General features: G+C 38.7%; 1 protein-coding gene across 1 annotated transcript in view; it reads right to left on the bottom strand.

Annotated features, from left to right (window-relative positions):
* Window positions 1-21,545, bottom strand: part of CDC5L (cell division cycle 5 like) — a 35,559-nt gene that overhangs the window by 11,615 nt on the left and 2,399 nt on the right. The window contains exons 2-14 of the mRNA XM_076332624.1: window positions 21,280-21,383; window positions 20,189-20,350; window positions 19,179-19,306; window positions 18,233-18,332; window positions 17,753-17,971; window positions 16,449-16,593; window positions 16,136-16,324; window positions 14,503-14,651; window positions 11,728-11,890; window positions 10,138-10,302; window positions 8,463-8,543; window positions 7,864-8,109; window positions 4,952-5,149 (exon numbers count right to left, since the gene is read on the bottom strand). Of these exons, the coding sequence (XP_076188739.1) occupies window positions 4,952-5,149; window positions 7,864-8,109; window positions 8,463-8,543; window positions 10,138-10,302; window positions 11,728-11,890; window positions 14,503-14,651; window positions 16,136-16,324; window positions 16,449-16,593; window positions 17,753-17,971; window positions 18,233-18,332; window positions 19,179-19,306; window positions 20,189-20,350; window positions 21,280-21,383 (2,049 nt within the window). The remainder of the gene's footprint in view (window positions 1-4,951; window positions 5,150-7,863; window positions 8,110-8,462; window positions 8,544-10,137; window positions 10,303-11,727; window positions 11,891-14,502; window positions 14,652-16,135; window positions 16,325-16,448; window positions 16,594-17,752; window positions 17,972-18,232; window positions 18,333-19,178; window positions 19,307-20,188; window positions 20,351-21,279; window positions 21,384-21,545) is intronic.

The following is a 21,545-nucleotide window of genomic DNA, read 5'->3' as shown; positions in this document are numbered from 1 at the left end:
TCTGATGATCAACTGTACATTAAGCAGAGATCAGACACTGCAACAGTGGTCTTGCATAAACAGTCAGGTCTATCAGATTCTGAACAGCTTAACAGTGATGACCACTGATAATCCTCAGATGTGATCCTCTGGTGCCAACTACACTTCCAACAGACCTTATTAAAAAAAACCCAAAACATATTTCACAAAGGCAACACACAGTAGTACAAATGAATATATGTGTCCATAGAAGACGACTACTCAGGGATTCCTCCATATTTTAGTTTTATGAGTAATTTCTCTATTCCTAGTCTTATAAATTCTTTTATTTTCTTCAGGTGTTTTCTCAGTAACAGCACACCTGAAAATCCAAATGAAACTGCAAGCTTTAGAAGTATGTAAACTAGAGAGAAATTAAAATACAATCTCCAATAAACTAGTAAGTGATACACCTTGCAGCAGAGTGTAACATGCAACTCCAGCTAAGCAACTGGATTTCAATGTAAATTGATTCAGAGGACTTGGGCTGCAACCAAAAGCAAAAATGGACACTTTGGTCTGGTAAATTACCATCTTGGTGTATCTTGGATATTGCAAAGAATAGATAATATACTATGCTTTGCATACGCAGTGTAACTAAAGCTTCCTCCCCGTAGACTTTCAATAGTGTATTTTATAATTTAACAATCAACTGAAATTATGACATTAACTACCGCAGTTTTAATAAAAATATTTGTATGCTGCAAGCCAACATTATGAACCATCTTCAAAGGAAAAGTAATGCTGGCAGGAAGTTTCTACATTATGAACTACGAAGGGAAGCAACTAGCTTGTTAAATAGATGCCTCTACTATCTCATTTCATCTGATAAGGTTCCTAGTTTAACATACACCTTCGGTAGGAATGCTTTTCTTTATAGATACATCGCTTGGAAGGAAGGGAGTACAAGGTATTGCAGAGAACTGAAGTAGTTACTAAATGCAACTGTGAGCATGAGAAAACTCCCATTTCTAAAATGACTAGCTCTGCAGTGTAGCCCAGCCTTAAACAAATATGCTAGACTTCTAGAAGCTACTGGGAAGATCAGAAAATTTCACCAGGATTCAAGCAAATCTAAGCTGTACCACAGACACATAGCGAGGTCACAGGGATTCGCCTGCATGGACCTGAAACTTCCCGTCCGTAATGCAAAAAAAGTTCACATACGAATCTTGTAACACTCTCAAGCCACATTAAGTAACATATGCAAAGAGTCCAAAACCCTCAAAATTAAAGAGAAGTGAAAAGTATTACTAATACGTAGCAGTACATTCCAATATTAAAACTGCTGCTGAGCTGTGCGTTACTGCTGATGATGCCTGGACAGGATATCTAGCCAAACAGAAGCTCTCCACAACTGCTCCACTTTGCCTCCTCAAGTCCATCAATAACAGCACAAATCTGTTTGTGATATCACCATCAATTTCAGAAAGATAAATGTCATGTCAACATATACAAGGCTGCCACCACTAAATCACTCAGGCAGTGAAAACAGGCCAATTAGAGAAAGACGGCTGTTCGTCCACGCCACCAATCCACCCAGTAATCTCCAAGCACTGAAGACAGCACTAGAAATAGCTGGCTTTTTTTCCACAGGATCTGCAGGGTGTTACCAGTCCCATATGGAAGTATTAGACAGCGACTACCCAATGTGCAGCTGTCTCCAGCAAATATCACTACACTCTTGTGTTTTTTTCCTAATGATCTTAGTGCAATCTGACAGGGAAGAGACAGCCCCAAAAGCTGACCAACATCAGTTTCTGTTGCTGGCAAACTCTATTTTACAGTTTCTACTCTTCTCTCAAAGCAAGTTAAGAGTACAAGCTAGTATCTTGGGGTATTGAAAGCTGAGCTAATATCCCTGCTTTTCATTAAGGTTGTCTGATACTTCCCATTAAAATATCTATTTCAACTGATATTGCTTTCAGACAATTTTCCTTGGAAAAACATTAAAATGAAGGTGGGTTTTGCCAATGCTGAGAATGGGTTAGGAAAAAAAAAAATTGCTGTGCTTTTTTCATTGTATATTTGTTTGTTCATTAAACTGCTACGCTTTTTATTTATTATTTAAAAAATGATTCAGCTGGTGACCTATACTTAGAAAACTGCATATATATATCTTGCTTTTAGGAAGCTCTTTTCAAATAGGACAGGCAACAGAGTTGCACTAAACCGTATTTTGCACACACTTGGGAGAGATTTTCAGCTCAGGTTTAACTTTGCAAAGAGTCCACCTGCATTCCACAAACAGCGAGATGTGAAAGGCAGCGCAGTACTCTCACTGCACCTGCAGCTGAGGGGCACAGCAAGCTCTGCTGGCCCTGGGTGCCTGACTGAACTGGGGTGTGTGGTATTTTGAACACACACACACAAGCTTGCTCTCTCACTCTACTGTAAGTGCACCAAGCAATTAGCCTTGTCTAGCCGCGCTCCAAGCTCCCAGCTAATCTGAAGAGATACAGCTACATTAACGAGTCGTGGAGTCTCATGACCGTGGCAACTGATCGTAGACACAGCTAGCTGGATTTTGCTAACTGCTTTCCATGGAGTCCCATGCAACGTTGGTAGCAAATGAAACCCAATTTTTTTTCCTTGGCAAGACCTCTGACTCGTATTTTGCTTTTTGGATGACTGTCTTGTGACCACGGAGCAATAAGCACTTACAGAACGAACAAATGCAACAGGAGTTTGACGAATGGATGACTTGACCTTACTTTCTTTGCTTCAATATCCTCAATAAGCATACCATCACCACCTACTCATTCAAATATTGGGAGGAGATGAACAGAAATCAACAGCACAAGAAAGCCTACACAGAAGTAACCAATTTAGACTGCAGAAATAGCGCGCAGCATAAAGGCGCAGGGCCACACACTGAACAATAAAGAGAAAACAAAATATTCAATAGCTACTCATTAAGCAAGTACCATCCACCCTGTGCAGTAAATAAGTCTGTGGAAAAACTAGGCTGTAATAGTGAAATTAAAGACTGTCTCATAATGCATATGCATAGGCAAATTAAGGCTGCCAGAGTAAGGCTGTTTGTGCATTCCCCAACTTTGACTGTTTGACTTTGCAACTTTAATAATGCACTTCTAATGCAGTTTTGGGTGTAAGATACGTAAATTTCAAAAGCATTTGTACACAAATTAGGTACAGCCCTCAGACTGCTGGCGTGATGCCAGCAGAGCCCCTGCTGCCATGCAAGCTGGCTGCTGCTGTGCCCAGATACCGTTTCTCTGAAAACAGAGTAGAGCAGAGCGTGTGAGAGCGCATCAACCGGCGGGCAGTGTTGGGCAGGGCAATGGTGCTCTCTGCTGGGTGAGCAGCAAAACGACAAGCGCTCTGGCACGAAGGCTAAACCGCTCGGCTACTGGGCTACGTGTAGGTGAACTGCTCCTAGCCCGAGTCAACTGCGCAGTCTATACCTGGACGACACTCTTGACTGACAGTCTTTACAAAACACACATTCACGCTGTATTTCACGTGTATGAATCGAGTGAAAATTCAGCTTTTCTGGCCTCTCTCTCATGTTATTTCTGTGGTAGTAGCTGTTTGAGGAGGTTTACTTCTAGCAACAGTAGCTATATTGATGTTAAATACAGAAGAACTTTAAAAAAAAGTTTCCTTTTACCATGGAAAAAAAATAATCTCATGCCTGCATAGTTTAGAGAGACTTTCAGGCTAAAATGGTATTTTGGAAAACGGTCAATGACTTACTGCAAGTCTGAACAAACACATGTTCTGTGGGAAGAAACAATTTAAAACCAGCTTACCTTTTATGATAAAAGCTATATATTTTTGTGTTTTGTGTGGAGTGTTTGGGTGGAACTCTAGAGAGGGGACAGGGCAAGGGAAATCAGTGTCAAAGGGTTTGAATTGCGTTCTTCTACTTAGGGCACCACAGCTCAGATGATCTCCTCTCCGCACACACCTCCCTCAATCCCAGGACACCTTACCAAATCTTAACGCCTTGTTGAGTTAAGGCCTGTGACTGTTGCATTTTGAATAAACCGATGCAAGCATGTTGACACTGGAGAATGCTGTACTCTACAACTCAGCAGAAGAAGATGTAGTTTCAGTTCTTGGTCCCTTAGTACCAGTGCCCTGCCATAGTACTCCAACTGCATGCAGACACATTGGTGAGATGTTGCTATCTGAACTCTGGTATTTTGTACTTGCGGAAAATATTAGTTATGCAAATACACAACAGCAAACTCGAAATTTCAGTTTAAAATGCACTCATAAGGAAGCCTACTATTTCCTGATAAAGTGGAATGGGATCACAAACATCCATTGTTCTCTTTTTTGGAGGGAATCACTGGAACTGGCAGAGGATGCCAGTCTGGCGAGAATTCAGGACTATCTGGACCTTCACGTATGTAACAGTCAATCAGAAACCAAATCTTAAGTTGGAAAGAGAACTTGAGAGGAGTTTTGGGACAGAGACTTTGTTTTTAAGCATCTTTCTCTGAAGTATCTCATACTGGCCACTATCAGGGACAAAGTACAAAACTGGAAAAATCAGGTATCTGATCTGCTAATAGCAGAGGTTAAGGAAACAGCAAAAAATCCACATGGAATTAAGAGAGAGCAGAAGCTGACCTTCTCTCCAGTTGAGAATAAAGTGGGTGAGATGAGCAGTGTTACAGCTAATAGTGCAAAGAGAAACTGTGCGTGGGAATACTCCAGGGATATTTTAAGAAAAGAAGGAGGATGAGAGAAGGCGATTTAAACACCTCAAGAACATCTATGACTCCCTAGGAGAATTCCTCAATGATCTTTTCAAAGGAACCCCACCAAAAGACCTGAATGATTTATAAAGTAACTTGTAACTCTTACATAGCAAAAAGAAACAAAAACACACTGGAAGAAACTTAAAAAAAAAAAAAAAAAAAAGCAGGTGCAAAAAGCAGAAAAAACTGACACTGACCTCAAGCCTCTTTTCAAGTGACTCTATCCTGTCTTTTTTGCTGGCCAAATTAGCTCTTGTGTAGCGGCTCTGTCCAGGCAGGTATAACACTTGGCTGTAACATTCTTCCCACACCTGGTTATAAGCTTCACTTGAGAGCTCTCCATGCCCCATTCCTTGCTTTACCACTTCCATCTCTTGTGCCAGTAGATCCTGTGCCTGTTGGAAATGATGAGAAATAAACTGCAGTTACAATACACAGGATACAAGAAAATTCCTCTTGTTTTCACTCCTTCAGCATGCAATTCACGGGGGTCAGTTTCTCTTTTCATACTAAAAGCTCACCATCAGGTTAAGCTAACTATGAAATCTAACACAGATGCTGTGGATTATAAATGAAACCCAGCCTAGAAGGCTACTCACAGCGCAACTATCCCTCATTTTATATAATTTGGCCAAACCTGACATCACTCCGCTGTAGCTAATGAAAGCTGTGGCACAGCTAGATACTTCATCTTGCTGCAGAAGAAAAGAGATAAAAGCAAGGACCTTGAGGGGAGGGAGAACTGTACAGACAGAAGCAGCTGTTCTATGAAACAAAAATCACTTTTCATTTCCTTTTGCTTGCCCTCCTCCACACAACCTGGAAAGTCAAACCCTAAACATTAACGGGTGAGCTGCATAAGCTCCATGGCAGGAAATACTACTCTGACTTTAACTAACACACATTCTGTTGCTAGAGAACTACTAGTGAGACATGAGCATTCTGCTGTTTCCAGTTTAGTTTACAAAGTAACTTACAGTGAACTGAAAAGACTCATGTTGTTCTCACAACTCTTAATATTTCTGACAAAGAGCCTGGCCCACAAAACTACACAGGCACCCAGGTTCTTCCGATTTTATTTGTAACTAAAAAACTAAAATATCTTTGCTGATCTGGACTTCACTGGTTATACGTGCATGTCTTCTCTTTCAACAGGATTTATACATGCGCCAGAAATTTCCATATCAGCAGTAGGTAACTCACTGCAAGCAGACGTATGTTCTATAATAGCATACTGCCCAGGAAGTAGTTCAGGTATCAACAGATAGATGATTCCAGGGATACCAGGGAAAGGAAAATTAATTACTTGTCCTCGATGGTCAAGACAGATAAAATAGGAGTACTCTAACCACACCTGACAAAGCTAAATCTTATAAAGGTACACTTTCAATTAGCCTCTATTTGTACACTTAAGGCTGTTTAGTTGTGGCATGAAAACAGTTCCACAGCTTTAAGAGCTCAGCATACCATGCTAAGCACCACTCCTAATCCTTCCCGAAAGAGCACTACACATTAGAAAAAGAAAGGAGCATTTTATGAAGGGCTTTTAGTAGGAAGATGTTCTAAAAACAAATGAAGAAATAAAGGAAAACAAACAAGCCCCAGATGAGAGCACAGAGATAGGAAAACTTCCTGGTTTGAATTTAATTTTAGACAAAGAGGGAATATTACGCCTAATGTTAGAGAGCAAGCAGGAGCAAGGATGCAAAAAACTTCTGCCCATCACTTAGGAGACAAAATTTCCAGGGACTCTGAAGAAAGATTCCAGACAAAAACTACTGGACTGTGTAATAGTCTCTAAGGGAAGTGATAGAAAACCTAATTCTCGTTGCACTTCAAAACAACCAGAAAAAGCACTCAGAGAGTGTTCCTAAGGGAACAATCTGACACTGGCAGGGCAGTGAAATCATGACCTAACTGTATTTTCCATCTTTAGCTTCTCCTGCTCAGAAATCTTCCAGTATAATTTTTCATTTAACAGCAAATTGGAAGTACATACTGTTCAGTGTTTCTCAGTGTTTCTCATTTTAAGCTCTTGATTCATTGGTCAGATATGGTCAAAGAGATGGATTTAAAATCTGCTTGTATATCTTTAGAGTCACTTTAAGGTAATACCGGATTTAGGCGTAGAGATACCACAGCTATTGTCAGAACGCAAGTCTCAGATAGCAGGAGTCTGCATAAAACAGATGACTTGGTGGCACGTGATTTTGTCCTTTTCACTCTTTTTTTTTTATTCCTGTAAGCATTTGGTCAAAGGTTACTGGCACAACTTCACAGGTGAAACTCTTTGAAAGGGCTAACCACAGCACTGTGTGTCTGAACTGTCTATCTGTCACTTGGCAGCAAAAGGCAACATCTGTAGCTGCTTAAACAAATGAACAATCCGAACCGGAACCCTTGGTACAGGACTGCTATTTAACTTGGGATTACAATGCAAAACAGGACAGAGTGCCCAGACAGCCTACTCATTTCATCCAGCAACAACCTAGTCTGCCTATTCAGCGCTTTTTAACCAGGTATGCTTTAAGATCAGTTGCCATAGCCCAGCAGGGTCTACACTAGCACAGCTCTGTTGGATCAAGCTTGACAAGCATAATTAAAGAACTCGATTTGCTGCTCAAAGTTGTAAGTTGGCTAAGACTGTCATATTTAGTCTGCACTCCTATGAAAAAAAAAAATGCTTAGTAATTATGGATTAACAAGCTACACAGGCAGCAGAAGGTGGATATTACAGCTAGTTAAAGTCTCAATGATTTAACATCAATTTCCAGAAACAGCAAAGTAGAATTTGGTTACTGTTGGGGTATTATAGTTCCTACCCTTACTTAAAATGAGAAGCAATCACAACACATTCAAAATTGTATCTAAAAGACAATGTCTCTGGACAAATACAGCATCCTCATCATTCTGCTGAGTGCCTAGATTAACATTAGCTCCCAGAAAAGAGAACGTGCACTTAAATTATCCTTACAGCTTTTCATACAACCCTCTGGAGATCTCCCAACTAAATTCTGTGCAGGCTTGAATACTCCTTTTTTTGCAAGATTACAGGACCATGACATAAGGAGACATTAGGTCACTAGTAATTAGGCCGTAAAATTCTCACCTTCTTGAGATCCTCTTTGGAGAACTTCTCATAAGGATTTTGTTCCAAGTAAGCCATATGTTCTGCATTGTTGCTTCCAAATCCTGGGCCTTTCCCCTTCTTACCACTAGGCTGTTCTCCAAATGGGTGGTGTAAAAGATCAAAATGAAGCATAGTAATCATCTCTTTCTTTATTAGCTCTTCACTTTTCTGCAAGTCTGTTAGAGGTGGTTCCACATTTAAGGGTCTCAGTATTGTTTCATTAACCTGGCGAGGAATAAGAAAAGTTCATAAACACCATACACAAAGACCACATTAAACATACATACTTCTACCTGAGCGTGAATTTTATAGATCAGCTAAACCATGCAGAACAGGTGCCAAAATGCCTTGCGGTGTGACACACACAGCAATCCGAACACCCAGTTGTGCTTTCATTTGTGCATATGAAATACCTCATGACAATTTTGCTGTGAAAAGTTTCCCGTAACGCTGATATCAGCATACTCAAATAAAGATTTCATTCTCTCATGATCTATCTAGACTGTATTTCCTCCTATAATAGCTAACACCTTTATTTCTATTTTTTTTCCTTAAAAGTTAATTTTGCTTCCACTTACTTCTGAGGGCCGTGGTAGATTCTTCTGAACAGCTTTGTGCATTCTCTTCAGTTCCTTTGCACGCTCTGCATCTCGGAGAGCCTAGACAAACAAGCTAAGTGTTACTCCAGCTACTGTAATACAATCAGTTTATTTCTACAAATGTATGTGATAGAAAAACTGATTGATTACTGCAGCAAAGATTCCTTAAAGTATAAAGACTTCATGTTATGAAGCCAGAGCCAAATAACAGGTCACTCTCTACGTGATGACATCATAATTTACTGCCTCTAAACAGGAAGAGCACAGCAGACTAACTCTAAGAGGAGAGAGATGCTAAAAAGTCATTTCCAGCCATCAAATTCTCCTTCAGTCTCAACCCCAGCAGACTTCATTCTTTACAAATTTCTCCACATGAAGTTTGACATCTGCTCTGACTCACCAGACAGGAAATCCACCAGGAAAAGAAAGACTCTATTTGTCCTCTTCTGTGACATAAAGTAACTACCTCACTAAAACAATACTTGTGAAAGTGTAAAGACATGAAATTTCTCCTTACATTCCACTTTCAGGAAATAAATAACATGAAAAGGCAGTGTTGTCTAAAACTTCAGGAACGATGACCAAGATCTTCCACGTTCTAATCCCAGCCTTGTCATGCCTTCATTTGAAAGGCAGGATGCTATTCTCTTGTATGGTATTACAACTCAAATTCTTTTCTCTATTCTACACACGTAAATTATCTGTATTTATGCAGACTTTTTTTGTGTGTGTGTATGCACGAGATGTGCATGTAAATGTATATAACATGTTCCTCCCCAAACGGGACATGCTAGGAATCAAATTCTGGGAAATGCTTATCATATTAGAAGATATCGGAGCATAGGATTTTTTTTTTTTTTTAAATATTTTGTTCACTTGTCAAAGCACAGTCATTGGCAAAAACCCCACTGAACTCAAAAAAACATTTATTTGAAGGTATATAACAAAAACAGATTTGCATCACACAAATTAGGATAAGCAACAAATGGAAAAGAGACTGTTCTTATAAACAGAAAAATTTAAAGTGTCTCTAATTACTGGCTAGTACAGCTATTTAACCAGCAGAACTTAAGCTAACACTTTATCCAGCCTTCCTTGATTCTGAAAAAAACCCAAAACAACAGGGACCCATTCACAACTTGGCTGTCTGGGTAATCCTGTGGTACAAGTCATACAAAAGGGACCAATTCACTGCATGGCAGATTTCTATCTGTGTGCTACCAGCCTGCCTGAATTTGTATACACCTGTCTTACATTTCACAAACAGTAACTTTTAACCTTGAGAGAAAAACCTGAAACTGGGGGGAAAAAAAAAAAAAAGAAAAAAAAGGCACAATTCTCACATACTTAAAATCAAGCATGTACCTCTGTAGAAGAATGCTTTTAATTATGTTTTTATCTTTTGGGGGTAGAGACTTCATCGTAGAAAACGAGGTGTGATACATAACCTTAACAAATTAAGAAAAGGATTCAGAGAGAAAACTGATTGAGCCTCTGTGTGTGTATATTCTGATGGCAGCACAGAAAACAGGTACATTTTACTTTGTTATTCTGTAGAAGCTGTACCACTTCCGCTAAACGTGTATGAAACTATGGGAGCCATACAAGGAACATATTTTAAACAAAAGGCACTATCCACATCACACACACCTACCTGCTTGCGGGCATCTATATCAGCAGTATCTTCTACAAAGGCTTCATCTACTTCATGTTCCTCAAGTTCTTTTTCTGCATTTTCAGGTAAAACAATCTCAAAGTCGTTCTTTGGAGCAGGAAGGGCCATGAGCCCAAGGCGCAGGTGTTCACGAGACTCTCTCTCCTGTTGAAATAACAGTAAGATGTAATGCTTCTGAATTCCTGCACTATGGTGCAATACAATCAAATTCCATTCATCTACATTAACAGCCATGAACAATACACAACTAATATCATCTGGCAATCTTAGTCTGCTACAAAGCCAACAGAAAAAATCTTTGAATGGTCACGTTACTAATCTGGGCTGGCCTACAGACCACCACCCCAGAGTTTATGGACTACTAAGCACAGAAACTTTCCGATGCTAAAAAACAACACACAGCTTTCTTAAAGATAGCTAATGAAATCTTCAAACAGGCTGAAATACTCAAGTAAACCAACAGCATGGCACCTTCGCCTCCCAGTAGCTTCAGTACAACAGCGGAGATTCACATAAACGCCTTTCAAGAAACCGAAAATATGTGAAAATGTGTTCACACCAATGATGGACACAGGGGTATTTGCAAGCCTAACTGGAACTTTTTTTCTTGCAGTTGCTCACAAACCTGGGGATTGTGGCACAGTACGAAAATGAGACAAACAGCACCAGGTCTGGAAACCAGTGGAGTCCATCAGGAAATCGAAGCCCCAGTTTTCCTTCTAGCAGCAAAAAGTCTTTTTACTATAAAAAGGCTAAGACAGAACCAAAGTAAGTATAAGGACATCAAATAAACCTTGTCCTTCAAGCTAAGGGGAAACCTGAAATTCTGAACTTGAAGAGTTATTTTTGCGAGAAGAACATGCCAAAAACTTGAAGTGGATATCCTTAGCTAGCCCAAAAAGAAAAATTTCAATAGCTCTGGTGGGAGATACCCAAAGCCACAGCTAAGGCTGCAGAATCAGCCACATGAAAGGAGTTCCCAAGGTGCTACCTATTAGGTATATGCCCTTTTATACCATGTCTAATTGGCAGGGTACATCTGGCTGAATCTCCAAGAATGAAAACATCTGTTGCCAAAGGCGATGAAAGAATCTGGATGGGACTCAGATTACTGGAGATCTCAAAACCAAGTGCTCCTAATGGCAAAAATTAAACTCCTTTAGCTCAATGTTGTCAACAGGACAGACTGATGAAAAGGTCCTGTAGGTAAATCGGGAAGCCAAGATGATGAGGGATTTGAGGGCTGCGTAGGATTGCAAGAAAAATGAATCTTTCCTTGAGATATATTTCCTGCTCGGCTTCAAAGATACAAGTAGGACTGAAACCTAACTATGTCTTCTTTGATGAATAGCTTAGAGTGCTTGTACTGAGCGCACTGAAAGCCGTTCTAAGTGGCAAGATTTCTGTTCTTTCAAATAAAGATTTGATTTTTTCATGTGATGAGTACAGACCTGTAGACAAGTGGTAGAAATAACACTTGCTATAAAATAAAATTCTGTTCAGGAGATGAGAATTAAAAATCCTGAAAATTAATACAGCACCGATATCCACTTCTTAAGTACTTCTTACCATTTGTTTTGCGTAAGATGGGTCACTGTAATCTGCCATTCCCTCTTCTGGGTTGATGTTCAATTTATCACGCAGTGGAGTTCTACCAGGAGTTGTACCAACCACAGGTTTAGGAGTTAGTCCTCCACGAGGAGTTAAGCCTTCTGGTCCATGAGAAGGTGTTCTAGAGGAAGTGCGGATACGGTAATTTTTTTTCCCCCAAAAAAACCCTCTACTTGCAAAAGTATGAATGCTGCAAAAAGTTATGTAAATACTGTTAATAAATTCAATCTAGAATTTTTTCTTGGGAGGCAGTGAAACCATAACATGCAATTAGAAGAATCCAAAAAATAAATTGTTTAAACCCACCGAGGTGTAACCAAGTACCTGTCAAGCTGAAATCTAGGCATGTCACTATGTTAAGAGAAGTTTCAGGAACTACATCAACACAAACTCCCACTGTTACTTTTGAGAGAAGAGATTATCTAGTCACCAGGCACTATTCTGGGGTACAGTAATGAGGGTTTAATTGCAAGCTCTGATTTCCCTACCACCTGTGGCAAGTCATTCACTCTGAATTCATCTGGCTTAACAGTTGTCCCATCTTACAATTGAATGAATCACTCTGAAGATGCCTCTCTGCTTTCACTGATTATTGAAGGAGTAATTACATTACAACAATTACTTTTAAGCACCTAAGGTTAGGCAAGATGGATTAAGTCTTAGATTTTGTGGGCCTCAGTTGCTTCTTCTATAAACTGGGAAGAAGTATTGTTCTCTATCCCAATAACCTACTACATGAAAGGCGTGCGAACATTGTCTTGGATATAGTCACAAGTCTCCTGTTGCCAACTTATAATGAGGTTTCACATAGTGATGATAATAATAGTACTAATAAACTGATAAGACATCGTTAAATGTCTCAAAGAAAACAAGTTCAGGAAGGGGAAAAACTTTTAGGAAAAAAGCCTACATTATGGTACTCATCTACACTTACGTAAATATTTTCCGACAGCAATGACAAGTATGCGCGCTGTGGAGAATAACCCTGGCAGAGACAGACTGTACAAGATGATTTAATACATCATTTCCGCTACCAGTTACTGTAATTCTGTCGTGCCAGTAAGATGCCATAATGGTGGACAAACACAATTGTATATATGGCCTGAAACACACCTCTTTTAAGGGATACAACAGTGCCTTATTTACTGGGTACATCTGAGAGGCAAGTGATACTTTCCTCTTGCTTGAGGTTGTTCACAGATTTTCATGAATTCTCATTTAGTATAACAAATACAAGCAATAACATTTGCAGGATGACACCCACAAAAAACAGCAAAATGCATTTTTATGTTTTCAAATGAATGTTTCATAGCATGTATTTACTTTGTTGATTACACTAGTAGAAAAAGTTTTATGCTGACGTTCCAGAAGAAGCAATTTCCAAGTAAGCAGGTTGTTTTCTTCTAGTTGTCTCAGTTCCATGCAGTGTTTAAAACCCTATTACAATTGTCAACGTAATACCTTTTAAGAAAATTCTTATAACTAGCATGTGAAAAACAAACAAAACAAAAAACCTAATGCAAGGCAACAACTTCCATAAAAACCTTGCATCAAAATATTACATATTTCATACCATCATAGGAAAAAAGGTGTACTTAAATTAAATATTTGCTCTTTTGGCCTAAATAATAAGATGATGACTCTGCTTCGCTACTCTGCCTCCTAAAAAGTTTTGGCTTCCGTTTATTTATTTTTAACCACTTAATGGATTTTTTTTTTCCCTCTCTGCTCAAGGTCTTGGATTTTCACACTGATAGAGCATTTCTGCAAGAAAGCCAAGTTGATACATAGGTACCATATTTACACGTGCAAATCTGAACTTCAGAAGCTAAAAAACCACCACAAACAAAAAAAGACCCAAGCAAGAAAATGAGAATGTCTTTACATTTTTTAATATAAAATAACCCAAATCAACAGCCAGATTGCTCCAGGCCAACCTCTACATTCATTCTGCACCGCACTGACGCCAACAGATCTCTAGAAAAGGATTCATTTATGTAGATCCAATTAAAAGAGCAGGGCTTTTGCACACAGCTTTTAAACAAAATAAAGCTGCTTTTGAAAAGCTGCCATAAAGGTCCTTTTTATTTCATTCTCCACTTCTCCTACTAGCATGGTACAAGTAAAATTAGAATCTAAGTGGAAAAAATTGACAGACAAAATGTACCAAGTGTAATATATTTTAGCTGTATGGTATTTGGCATTTGTGGGATATATATTTATTCAGGACCCACTGTAAGAGTTAAACCAGCAATTCCATACTATTTAGATTGGCAATATAAGAAATATTTTATTTTGGATATATATGGCTTATAAAATATTTACTCCAGCTTTTCAAAAATTCAGTGGGTTTGGCTAAGGGACCTCCCACACCTTTGACTCAGAGGTAATACTTTGGAAAGGCTAGGGTCCACGTACAGAATGACGCTCCATCTTACTATTTATACTCCTGTATTACTTCAGTATAATTTATATTGCGCCAGACCACAGAGGACCTCATTTTGGACCAAAACACCAGTGAGCTATACACTGTACAAAGATGATGTGGCTGAGCTTGTGAAAGACACGGAGAAGGAGAAAGTTGTACAACAAGGGCTTGAAATAAAAGCAACTTAAAATTTGTTTTGAAGCACTGATAACCTACTACTTCACACATTGCAATCTGCTCCCTCCACCCACCTCCACTACATACTCGCCCAGTCAAGCACCCATTAGAAAATTAGTCTGCTTTACCTGAAGGGTGTGGAAAGCACAGTATTTGGAGTCTGAACAACCTGTTTCTGTGGTGTTACCCCCGAAAAGTCACTTTCATGCAAGGGAGTGTTAAGACCTCCTTTCAGGGGGGTATCCACATTTGTGAGAGCCATCAAATTCTGTGCTTCCTGTGTAACAGACAAGACATGCAGTACATCACTACGACTTTCAGAGTCACACTCTACTATACATGTGTAACAGATTCAGTAGCAGTAAGAACAGCTGAAGAGTTATTTGAATATCAATCAGTTAATGGAAAATGTTTAACACTTCTTAACTCCCATATACTAGTATTTACAAACCCTACTGTTCCACTAAAAGGGATTTTAATCTTCATTTCCAGTAAAATGTATTATAAATTGGAATTGCAAAAATGACTGGGTTACTTCATGTTTCAATTTCCTTCAGTTTGCCAGACTCCATAAATCTGCAAGATTTATTAGTGACTGAATACTCGAGTCATCCTAAGGATCCTGATTTTCAGAGAGAACAGCACACTTGCACTCTGAAATCCAACATCAATGAAGTTTATCCAAACTGCACTTCAAAGAGAATGTGTCCAAAAGAGATGCTCACTATTCAGATTTTTGGTCCGTGACTCAACTGGGGCTTTTATGAATACCCCCCTATTTTTTTTTTTTTTTAATTTCCTTTTTACAATGAAGAATTAAGGCACTCTGAAAATGAGCTGAGATAATGAAACCACTGCATATAGCAATTAACTTCATAGAAGACTACTAATCCATCTACAGAACTGTGTATATGCATAATACTGCAACATATGTGATGTCGGAGTACTCCATTTGAAGGTGAACGTGACCATCCCTGCAAACACTGCACAGAGACTTAGGTCATGATCTGTAGAGTCAGGAACTTTCTCTTTTCTCCTATCAACAGTTTTTGTTTCATGAAATACAGCTCATTATCAACATAGGGGGTTTTTTTGTTTGTTTTGGGGTGGGGTTTTGGGGGTGGAGTTTTGTTTGTTTGTTTTACACACTAGCTGCGCTGATTTCATTTAGCCATTTCTCCACACTCAACAAAACATTACCCAACACTACCAGTTTTTGAAAGAACCTAGACACTCACAATCAGTGCAACACAAATATAATTCAGGGGTTGCAAAGGTAGGTTTTTGATAATCTTTGTCTTAAGTGGTTTTAAGCCAATAAAGTGCTAGGAAAATATTCTTGCATTGTTGCAGTTAGTTACTTCTTGTTAACTGAAATAAAAGCTGAACAGCAAAACTGAGTAGGAAACAACATAAAAGACATTGTTTTAAGGACACGAACACCATATACATCTTCGACACTGAGAGGTACCCAAGACAAGGGGAAATTATGTAAGACACCAGGACAATGGTTAATGCTAAAAGTTGCACGCAATATATAATAAAAAAAAAAAAGTATCATAGTGTTTTGTAGCACGGTGACAACTGATCAGATGGAAGTGGATCTGCTTCTACGCTTTTCAGTGTGTCCTGGAGATCATGTGTCAGTTCAAACCCCAGTACCGCACATAACCTAACGAATGTTTCTATGGTACTTACACCTTCTATTCAGCTGACTACTGCACTAAAGCTAAAAGCCCATTCTGTACATTTATACTCTACCTGCAGGATCCTGTCTTGTGCTGCCGGAGTTTTGGGAGTCCTTAGTGCTATGCTGTTGTTGGTCACATTATATTCCGACAGAAGAGTGCTGGAAGCTGAGTTTGTAATTCCAGATTCCTCAGCAGTCTGGCGTGCAATCTCACTTGCCTGGCCTACTTTTACAACTTCTTCAAGTTCTGTATCAGATATCTTTAAAAGAGAAAATTTCAAGGCATAGTAAGAGAAAATACAACCATGAGATCCACTTGATAAAACAGAAATCATTGATTGGCATTGGCCTTGTAAGTTGTTTATTGATCAATGAACAGCTTACCTGAGGAGCTGGAAGCACTAGTTTACTTCTTTTTTTGGTAAATTCTGACACTCCACTGGTCTGTAGAATAGCTGAAGGCAAGTCTGACTCTTTTTTCCGTTTCATATGTTGTTTGTCTTTTTTGCGCTCTCTTCCCTCCCTTTCACTGTCATTATGGGTAAGAGAATCATTTTAGAACACACAGAACAGCCACAAAGTAAAACAAACAAGCAAAGAGCAAAAAGCCTGTACATTAATCAAAAAGTTGGATAAGCTGAAATAAAACACATTGCAGGAAGAGTGAACCACCTTGTGGTGCAGAAGTGATTAGATATGGTCTGCAGATCTTGCAGCAGAATCTACAACAAGGCAGTGTAATGCTTCTAAATTATGGAATTAAGCAACAGGTGGTTGCTTCAGCTACAATCAACACGGTCACTGGAGCAAGAAAAAAATGTCAGTCCAAGAATTCACATAGCAAGAATCAGAGGGTGTGAACAGTCCCTTTTTCTCCAGCAGCTGCTAAGGGAAGACGAACATTTTCTGTGGGATACGGGAAACAATTTCTCTTCAGTATTTAATAAAAATGGTATTTACTTCAAACAGCAATGGAGTCAGCCTGTGAAATCGTAAGCTTCAGTTTGAAGCTCCTGCCAGACCCTCTGAACTAAGAGCCATATAGAAATGATCAATTAGATGACAAGCTAATAAACCAAATCATATGTATTACTGGACCTACTCTCTCAGTAAAAAGCAGTTGGCAGAAGTAGTGGGAAATGCAATTGTACAATTAAATATGTGCCATACTGCTCATGATGAAGATGGGCATTTAATTTTTCAACTGCATGTTTTGGGATTTTTTGGGGGGAGGGGGAGAAATTAAGCATTTAAGGAGATTCTACTTAAGCACGATTCCACCAAAAGTAATACTACAAGAAGTAAAATCTACTCCTGTAAGCAATCTTCATAATGTTATTACTTGGAAAAAGAACTGCAAATACACAAGCAAATCTACTCCTAAAAGAAAATGAACCTCAAAAAACTTAAGATTTCCATTGAAAGAGCAAGAATGTGCATGAGGAACTTTATTCTCATGGAAAAAAGGTCAACTAGACCTTTTAGAAAGATAAAAAGCACAGGAAACTGAAAAGGCAGAAGCAACCTGCACTAGTATCTGTCCCATGGAAAATACAACTCCTGCCCACATTATATTTCAGACATTTCCAGGACTTAACACTTTTTTTTTTAATATATATTTTTTTATATATATATATATATTTTTTTTTAAAATATACTGTTCCCTCCTTAGTGTAACACACACTTACGATCTTAATTCTCCATCTAAGTCTTGCTGACGTAGCTTCCTGAAATCTGCATCCAGGGACTGGTAGTTTTCCTCCGATGTATCGTAAAAACCAGGGGCAGGCTTCTTTTCAAATGGAATTTCTGCATTATAATCCACACCTCTCTTCTTTTTTCTTTTCTTCTGGATCTCAATTCCAGCAGCCCGAAGTTCTCGTCTTTTCTGGAGAGCAGCAAGCCGTCTGAAGAAACAGTAACACTATGTGATTTAAAGTGCAGACCCATAGGTGGCTCCTGTATCCTAAGATCTGGTACTACTTTAATCAGTTGCTGCTGAGATAGGGCTGCACATATTTAAACAACAAGAATGAAGCTCTTGTCACAACTGACTATCCAATAGTCTGATTCTTCAATGACTTAAGGCTGTGCCTGACTTTATGCATTGTAAATGCTCCAGAGTCAACAAAAGCAGTCCCAGTATATGAAACTAAGCATAAGTTTACCTAGCTTCTTCCAGCTGCTTCTCTCTTGCTTTTCTTTTGGCCTTCTTTCCCTGTGTATTAGCCAGACGAGCTCTAGCTTCAGACAGCATTTCAAGTTCATCTACAATAGTACAGATAAACACAGCTATGAATTTGCACTTAAAGATGGGAGTAAGGGAAAAAGTGACATTAAGATAAGAAAGCAATCTTTAAAAGCTGAACGAATCCATGTTTTCACAGGCATTCTGCATTATCGCTAAACTAGTTTTCTCCAAGATGCTCCAACGTATTTTCCACATCACTGGCCAGATGAAAAGACTTTGAGAAAAAAATGCCTAATGTTGAAAATAATTCAACTACTATCTACAGCAAATCAAAATATCTACATAAAGAGGCAAACTGACCACAGTAATGAAACCATAATTTCATTTACATCTTCATCTGAGAGTACTATATTAGAGAACTCGTTACTTTCATTTACATCCAGATCCAAGAGAGCTATATTTGTGAACCTGTGACTGTTCAAAACCACCGTTGGTCCATTCATGGAATTTTAGCAATGTTCATTTTTTAGTTCATAACATTGCTATGTGCAAGGAAAAAGAAGTCATGTAGTCCTCCTGTACTTCAGCATGGATTCATCTGGGAGGTATGAGCCGATGGGAAGAGATGAAGATACAGAAATATGAATGCAAACAAGCAGACCAGTCATCAGAGCAAAGAACAGTCAGTCATGGTAAGAAATGATGAAGACAGGTTAGAGGGCAAAAAACACATCAAGGAAAGGAAAAGAAAACTAGAAAAGTATAACTGACTGGCCAGATACAGAAATGAGACAAAACCTGTGAGAAAAAATGATCAGGGGGCGGAGAAAAAGAGACAAAAGAAATCCAGGGTACAGAGGCTGTGTAAAAAGAAAAACCAAAGAGAACATATTTCTACAAAAACAGTCAAACTCCTATCCTACCTTCATCCATGTCAATAGGATCTGGCCTGGCTGGTTTGGTTTCTGGATTTGGATCAATTTCTCCAGGTTTAAGTTTCCGAGGATCATCAGCAGTTTCTTCCTCATTGTCTCTCTGAGCAGCTTTGTCCCTAAAAACACATTGTATGTATGTCACAACTGGCTCTCTGTTTTCCCCCAGGCTCACAATAACCATCCCTTAAATGTCCCCAAAGACTGATCAAAAAAGTAACCTCGTACTATGTACCGTGTATTAAACTTGTTACACATTTACTGCAGAAAAGATTCATGAACATGGTACAGTTACACAATCTTAAATCAGACAAGAGAAAGAAGCCAACATAGTATTACATTACAACAATAAAATATTATATAAAATAAAATATTGACAAATCTAATAGTAGAGAACTCTCCTCGGGTAATCTTTAACAGTAAGGACAAGAATTCAAGCAGTGTGAAAATGAACAATTGAGCTTCCCATTATGCTTTCATACTGAACCAATCACACCACAATTAAGAAAGCTCACAAGGGAAAACAACACTTTCTTTCTCTTCTCACGGCCTAAAGAAACCCTCTGTAGCACAGAGGGTGCAGCTGACGGCTGCACATTTAGACATTTCAACATGTGTTTTTGTCTGTCTTTTTTCTTCTCTCTCACACACCCACTCATGCCAATAACCCAGTTTCAATATTTCAATTTCAATACCCAAATAAACCTGAAATGGAAGCCCATAAAAAGCATCAATCTTGACACTCCTCTAGCCAGAACGACCAGAAGCAAGAAAATATACACCTATCTCTATTCAATCCTGCTCTCCAGGTTCCAGAAGCTTCTTCTTTCAAGGTACATACATCGACTGAAAAGAACGAGTCCTTAAGGATTTGCTTACAAAAGGACTCGGTCAACTTGAAACCACCATACTTCAGCACCATGGGAGAAGGGAATTACACATCTCTACAACAAACTCTGCACATTTTCCTGGTATGCACCTCTAGCAAATCAGTAACTCACAGCAGAAATTCATAGTGTTCCAAACACTGTGCAGCAGTTCTCCCAATAATTGGGGCAATGGTTCTCCACTGGGTTGGCATTAGCTTGGCCAGGTGCAACAGTTTCTCCTCCTCTTCCCGTGACCACTCCGTCTTTTTGATGCTCGGGTCTAGCCATTCGTACCTGTTAAAAAGTAAAAAAATTAAGGACGACAGATCTAAGCTATCCATTGATTTGTCTTGAATTAATTCAGAACAGTATTTACCCGAATCATCACAATGAGATTTCAAAACCTTGTCATCCAAATTTCATACAAGTTTTTTCTGCACAAAAGGATGTTACTCCAGAGTATTTTTATGACATATGTATTTAAGCTTTAAAATGTATTAGTTATCCACCACTTTTCATACAGATATTGCCTCTTCTTCCTTTCCCCATCTCTATTCTGCCAAAGTAAGGAGTCACAAAATTAATCCAGAAAAAGAAAAGTAAAAATTGCAACAAACAAAGGTACCAGAAATGGTAGACTTGTTTGGTCTGGATCCTTCAACAATTATCTCACTAATCTTTAACTGTGCCAGTACTGTTACCTTTATACAGAAGTATTCTAATAAATATGTGCAGTTCAGTACTTGAGAAACTAAGTCTGATTCTCAAACAGATTCATGCTGTGTGTATTTGCATTAGTTTTAAGCTTCTATTTTTTTTATATAAAATGAAATTCCACAGTGCAATTTCTGAACATTTATCCTCAAGCCAAACTCTCATTATGAAAAATTAGAAAATTATCTGTAAGAGGGATTAATATCGTACAATTTTACTTCATTGGTAACACTCACTGATTAAAAATGTGTAAATACAGTGAAAAAAAATCATGCACACAATTTTAAGTGATCCTGCATTTGCTAACACTGCAGTCACTGACAAAGGGAACATTTGGCTACTTTTGTTCAACTACTTTTAAGCAATAGGAATTCGAAATATCCGCAACAGCAGAAATCAAACAATCTTAAAACCATTGTTCCTCTGTGGACATAAAATAATCTGTGATAATTTCTAAATTCCCACTAATTATGAATCTCATATTCCCAGATGTGGCACTTCTCACTTACCATCTGGCTTTGCACTGCTTTGCTGATTTTCTGTGCAATAAAGAAGCAATACGAGACCACTGGTTTTTGCCATATTTCATCACAGCTGCTTTCAGAATTTCATCCTTAAAAAAAAATAAAAAAATAATACTGTTATGGATCACAAGAACTTGCAAGAGAAAGTTTGAGCTCAAGCAGAGGAGAACATGGTGGATTTCATCTAATGGGCTGACCCAGTGGAAACAGCACAGCACTGCTGATTCTTTTCCACATTTTCTTCTCAAGAT

This window comes from Aptenodytes patagonicus, chromosome 3, assembly GCF_965638725.1.
Source record: "Aptenodytes patagonicus chromosome 3, bAptPat1.pri.cur, whole genome shotgun sequence".
Taxonomy (NCBI): domain Eukaryota; kingdom Metazoa; phylum Chordata; class Aves; order Sphenisciformes; family Spheniscidae; genus Aptenodytes; species Aptenodytes patagonicus.
Note: the sequence above shows the minus strand (reverse complement) of the source record. Positions and strands in the feature narration are given on the sequence as shown.